This window comes from Myotis davidii, unplaced genomic scaffold (assembly GCF_000327345.1).
Source record: "Myotis davidii unplaced genomic scaffold, ASM32734v1 scaffold64, whole genome shotgun sequence".
NCBI lineage: Eukaryota > Metazoa > Chordata > Mammalia > Chiroptera > Vespertilionidae > Myotis > Myotis davidii.
In genome coordinates, this window is record NW_006296226.1 from 4,798,534 (window position 1) to 4,804,602 (window position 6,069).

A 6,069-nucleotide genomic window follows, 5' to 3' on the forward strand; every position below is an offset into this window, starting at 1 on the left:
AGAAAAGCAGAACTGCACACAAGAGTAGCTTGGAAAGCCCTCATGAGATCTGCTTTGGTTAAACTCTCCTTTCCCTCCTCCCCACTAGCTGACCACCCAGGCTTCATGTGAAACCCCAGGGGATGGAATACTCAATGCCTGTTCTGTTACTATGCTCAGGAAGTGTGAGGCCTGATTCAAAGGAAAACTGCATGAGAAGAATCAATTTACTAAGTGTATGTGCTTTAATTACAGAAAAGGGAACGTTTCCACTAAGCCTCCAAGGAGTTTGGGGGGTCCAGAGGAACAAGTTCAGAATGGAAGATCAAGTTTACATATAATCACTAAAATCTAATCTCCACAAGGGTAGGGATCTTTGTTGATTTTGTTCACTGATGTTACTAAGTGCCTAGAATGGTACCTGGCACATAGTGGGCACTCAATAAATACTTGCTGAATAAATGAGTTAAACGTAAGTCAGTTATAAGGATGAAATGGAAGTGTTCTGTGAGCAGGGTCTTTTCATAAAGATGGGAAGAATGACGTCACCTCTGTAGCAATTACCTTTTAAAGTCTGGGTGTTAATAGTACTATTATACTTCATTAAGGATGTCTCATACTTTTCCAAAAATATATTTATTTTTAAAATTGAAAATCAGACAAGTTTTATAGAGTCAAATTCTCCAGAGACAAAGCAGAGTTTGGATTTCAGTAATCTCATGCAGAAGTATTTCCCTCTGCAGGAGGTAAAATATTCTGCTTGACTACAAGCACTCAGTTCCCTGAACCGCGTTTGTACTTCTGCCATCATTTTACACGATGCCAGGGCTCTAGCAAGTAAGAAAATCCACCTCTAAAATTCAAAATTTCCAAATTGAGATGAGCGATTGTTGGGCTTGGCTTGGGGTTTATAACCAATTCGATCATTAATCATCTGTTCCCGGTTCTTGGGGTCACTGCTGAGCCCTATGGCACCTTCTCCATCACTGCCTCCTACAACATCCACATCTTCCTTTTGTTTCTTACGGGTCTGAAAGTATAAAAGTTTTAGGATTAAGGCAACATTCTTTCCATTAGCAAATACTTATTTAGCATCCACCATGTACTTGGCATAGGGTAAAGGAGAGAATTAGGGTCTATAGAACAATAAACTGAAATCCTAGGTTTGGATGGTTAGGAATATAAGGCGTATAGCAGTCCCCCCTTACCTGTGGTTTTGCTTTCAGAGGTTTCAGTTACCCATTTTCGATCAAGGTCCAAAAATATTAAATGGGAAATTCCAGAAATTGGGAATTCTTAAGTTTTAAACTGCATGCTGATCTGGAACATGAATTCTCCCTTTGTCCAGCATTTCCAGCCTGTATAAGCTACCCACCTCTTAGTCACTTAGAAACAGCCTCAATTATCAGAATGACTGTTACAGCATCTCTGTGCATGTGGTTCAAGTCACCATTATAGTGGTCTAATGCTATGTCACATTGCCTGTCATTCACCTCACTTCATTTCATCACATAGTCATTGTATCATCTCACATTATCATTGTTAATAACAATAAGCTATTTTGAGAGAGACTACATTCACATAATTTTTACTATAGTATGTTGTTAATCTCTAAATGTGCCTAATTTATAAATTAATTTTTATCATTAGTATGTATGTATTGAAAAAACATAGTATACATAGGGTTCAGTACTATCCCGTTTCAGGCACCGGGGAGCTGGGTGGGGGGAGTCTTGGAACATATTCCCCTGCAAATAAGTGAGGACTACCACATGATGATAAAAGATATAACCCATACCCGGGAGGTCACGCTCTAAGAAAACAGGTAGACAATTACAACATAGGGTGATCTAAGCTATCACAGAGGAAAGCCACACTGCCAAAGACACAAAGAAGAGGTGAGGTGTGAGGAGTGAAGGTTCAGAGCACGAAGCTGCAATTAGAAAGATGAGCAAGAGTTGACAGAAAAGGGGGAGAGAGAGATATTTCAGTAAGTGTATTATTCAAGACTAGAGCCCCCCCCCCCAAAAATAAATAAAATAAAATAAGAAAAAAGACTAGAGGCCCAGTGCACAAAATCTGTGCATAGGTAGGATCCCTAGCGGCTGCCGAATGCCAGCTGGGGCCTCCCTTCCCTAGCTACCAGGCGGGTCCTTCCTTCGTTCCACGCCGGCCCCTGGTGGTCAGCGCACGTCATAGCGAGCGATCGAACTCCTGGTCAGTGGAACTCTTGGTTGGTTGAACTCCCAAGGGGGCACTTTGCATATTAGGTTAGATTAGATAGACAGATAAATAGGTAGGTAGGTTAAGTAGGTAGGTAGGTAGGTAGATAATAGACGGAAAAATAAAGTGACTGGTAAAACAATAACCACCAGAAATTAAGAGCTTAACATCATGAGATTAAATGTAACACAGGAATAGGTTTTGTGCTGTCTTATCAAAAGGCTTGGGGTTTCATTTTGTTTTCAGAGAAAAGGTTTAGCTCTTAAGTCATAAGTGACTGCAGAATTCACAAAATCTATATCTCAGTTTGACCATTTTAAAAGAGATCCGATTACTACCACTATGTAATTAAAGATAACAGATGATGATGACTTTCTTTGAGAGAATGAACATGTTTTATCTAGGCTTCCTTACTAGAATTGCTCGACTACTCTAATCACTGGAATTACTTCCATACCTCACCACTTACTGATGAACATTTAAGTAATCAAATAAGGTACTATATATATATGTACACACACACACACAGAAGGTGGGGCAAAAGTAGGTTTACAGTTGTATGTAATACAGTTTATTCTTATATTCTTAATTATTGTTTTATTTTCCATATGAACAACTGTAAACCTACTTTTGCCCCACCCTGGATATATAGATAAATATGATTTCTCTGAGTTACTCTCTAGTTTGCCCTACCAATAAGAAACATTAGAAAGTTCTCCCCAAATAACTTTTTGACCACAGTTCTAAAAGGCAAAGAATGTTATCATTTTATAAGCCATGAGAAACTCTGAGACTATCCAAATGGAATGAAATAATTTAAAAAGCTTTCCACTGTGAACAACTGCTGTTTCGAATCCAGAGTCATCAAATGTAATCAAACTGATTTCAACAAGAAATGAAATACCAATTTCCTTCTCCCTTCATTTCACAGTTAAGGGCAAAACTATCCTTCACACCTAAGTTGCTCTAGAACAGGTAAAACCTTCTGGATACTGCCTTTATAAAAAGACTAACTCAATAGTGAGCTGACTTTGCAGAGTCAAAGTTCAGTATGCTAGCACTTTATGGCTTAGGAAAAGTAAAGTCTCTGGGATGAGGAAGAGGGAAAAGAAATCCAAGTTACAGGCTGGGAGCTGAGTCCCCTGTGATACAGATCAAAGAAGGGCAAAGTCAGAAGACATATCTGAGAACAGACCAAAGATCAGCATAACTATCATACCACTAGAGGTCCAGTGCACAAAATTTGTGCACTTGGGGTGGGGTGGGGGATGGGGGTTCCTCAGCCTGGCCTGTGCCCTCTCGCAGTCCAGGATCCCTCGGGGAATGTCCAACTGATGGCTTAGGCTTGCTCCCTGTGATGAGCGGGACTAAGCTGGCAGTTGGACATTCTTAGCGCTGCAGCAGAAGTGTGAGAGGCTCCTGCCACTACTGCTGTGCTCACCAGCCATGAGCCCAGATTCTGGCTGAGCAGTGCTTCCCCTGTGGGAGCGCATTGACCACTGGGGGCAGTTCCTGCGTTGAGCGTCTGCCCCCTGGTGGTCAGTGCACATCATAGCAACTGGTCGTTCCGTTCGGTTGATTTGCATATTAGCCTTTTATCATATAGGATTATCTCCCCTAACACCATTACCAATAATTCCTTAATGTAATCTAATACCCGGAAATAAAATTTTAAGTGTTAAAAAAAAGAAGCATATATAATAGGCAGTAAAGCCACCATGTTCATGGACATGTATAAAATATGTCCTCTGCCATATAGTACAAAATATCTACTAGAATAACAAATGAAAATACACTTATATTGAGCACCTCTTTGGGCCTGGTATTGCAGGGGACAGATGCGAAGAAGAATATACTCATTCCTGCCTTCAAGAAGTATATGGCCTAGTGGAGGGAAACAGAAAAGCAAATAATTTTGACAGTGATAGTACCTAAGAGAGAGGTCAGCACAGGAGGAAGAGGTTGAACCTAACCCTGCTGGGGTAGGTAGTCAAGAAAGACTTCTGGAAGGAGCTGAGTCAAAGGATGAGTAAAAGCCCAGCCAGCATGGCTCAGTGGTTGCATGTTGACTTATGAACCAGGAGGTTACTGTTCAATTCCTGGTCAGGACACATGCCTGGGTTGCAGGCTCGATCCCCAGTAGGGGGCGCCCAGGAGGCAGCCGATCGATGATTCTCATCATTGAAGTTTCTATCTCTCTCCCTCTCTCTTCCTCTCTGAAATAAATAGAGTTAGCTCTGCAAAGAAAGGCAAAGGGCTTCAGAGTATGCATAGGCACTAAGAGTAAAGTTAAAGATAACTCAGCACTGAAAGATAAAGTGGAGATGAGCAAGGGCATTGTATGCCATCCTAAGGAGTCTGGACTTAATTCTGAAGGACACTGAAGAATTTAAGTCTTATTAATGCACATCTAATACTGTGGGGTAAGGCTACACTTAAAAATACATACTGAGCCCAGCTGGTATGGGTTCAATTCCCAGTCAGGGTCAGGGCACATGCCCAAGGTTGCCGGCTTGATCCCCAATAGTGGACATGCAGGAGACAGGCTATATACAATGAGTTTCTCTCTCATTGATGTTTCTCTCTCATCAATATTTCTCTCTCTATATCCCACTCTCTTCTTCCCTCTCTAAAAAATAAAAACATTTTTTAAAAATACATATTGAGCTCCAACTATGTACTAGATCCTGGGAACTCAATAGTGAGAAAGACATGATTTCTACAATCAAGGTTCCTAATGTAAATGGTTTTACAAAAAAACAAATCATTGTGAATTATAATAAATGCTACAAAATCAAAGAATAAAGTGCTTTGAGAGACCCTAATGAGATGGAGCCAGCATGGTTAGGAATGACACACCTCACTTGGACAAGGTCAGAAGAGGCCTCACAGGCTGAGGAAGTGACATTTACACAGAGACATGAAGAAGGGATGCACTGGGGCAGAGGGAAATAACATGTGCAAAGGCCACATTGATAAATAGTTTTGCATGTTCAAGGAAATGTAAGAAAGCCAGTGTGACTGGGGTACAGAGGGCAAAGGAACAAGTGGCAGGAAGTGAAACCTGAGAGAGGCTAGAACATATAAAATCTTATAGGCCATAAAGAATTGAGATTTTATTTTCAGTGTAGCAAACTATTGAAGAGTTTTAAGCGGGGGAATGACATGATCTTAACATTTTTAAAAATCATTCTAGCTACCTGATGGAGAATGGATTAAAGAAACAAAAAATAGAAGTAGAAAAACCACTTAGGATGCTACTGAAATTGTACAGAGAGATGGTTACTTGGAGTAGGGTTGCAACAGTGGAGATAAAAAGGTATAGGTAGGTTCTAGAAATATTCTGGAGGTAGAATCAAAGGGTTTACAGACAAATTGTATATAAAGGATGGGGAAAAGGAAGAACTCCAGAGTGACTCCTAGGGTTCTGGCTTGAGCAAATGCACAGGTACTGAGATGCAGAACACTGAAGTGAAACTAACTTGAGAAAGACATCAAGAGTTTTTTTGTTTGTTTTAACATGTTAAGTAAAATGGGCTAATGATCCCTAAAGCTATCAGGTCCTACCCCCAGGAATCTATAAATGTTGTCTTACATGGAAAAAGGACCTCTGTCGGTATAATTAAATTAAAGATCCTGAGATGAGGGCATTATCCTGGATTATCTGAGTAGGCCCTAAATGCTATCACAAGTATCCTTATAAGAGGGCAAAGGAAGATTTCACAGACAGAAGAGAAGGCAGTGTGATCACAGAATCAGCGATTTGAATGATGCAGCCACAAGTCAAGCACTGCCAGTGACACCAGAAGCTGGAAGAGTCGGGAACAGATTCTCTCCGAGAGCCCCTGGAGGGAGCACAGTCCTGCT

General features: G+C 40.8%; 1 protein-coding gene across 3 annotated transcripts in view; it reads right to left on the reverse strand.

Moving 5' to 3' along the window:
* Positions 1 to 596: 596 nt before the first annotated feature.
* Positions 597 to 6,069, reverse strand: part of CDC26 (cell division cycle 26) — a 9,359-nt gene continuing 3,886 nt past the window's right edge. For all 3 annotated transcript variants that reach the window (XM_006771203.2, XM_015568791.1, XM_006771202.2), the window contains exon 4: positions 597 to 1,009. In XM_006771203.2, the coding sequence (XP_006771266.1) occupies positions 833 to 1,009 (177 nt within the window). In that variant the 3' untranslated portion in view covers positions 597 to 832. The remainder of the gene's footprint in view (positions 1,010 to 6,069) is intronic.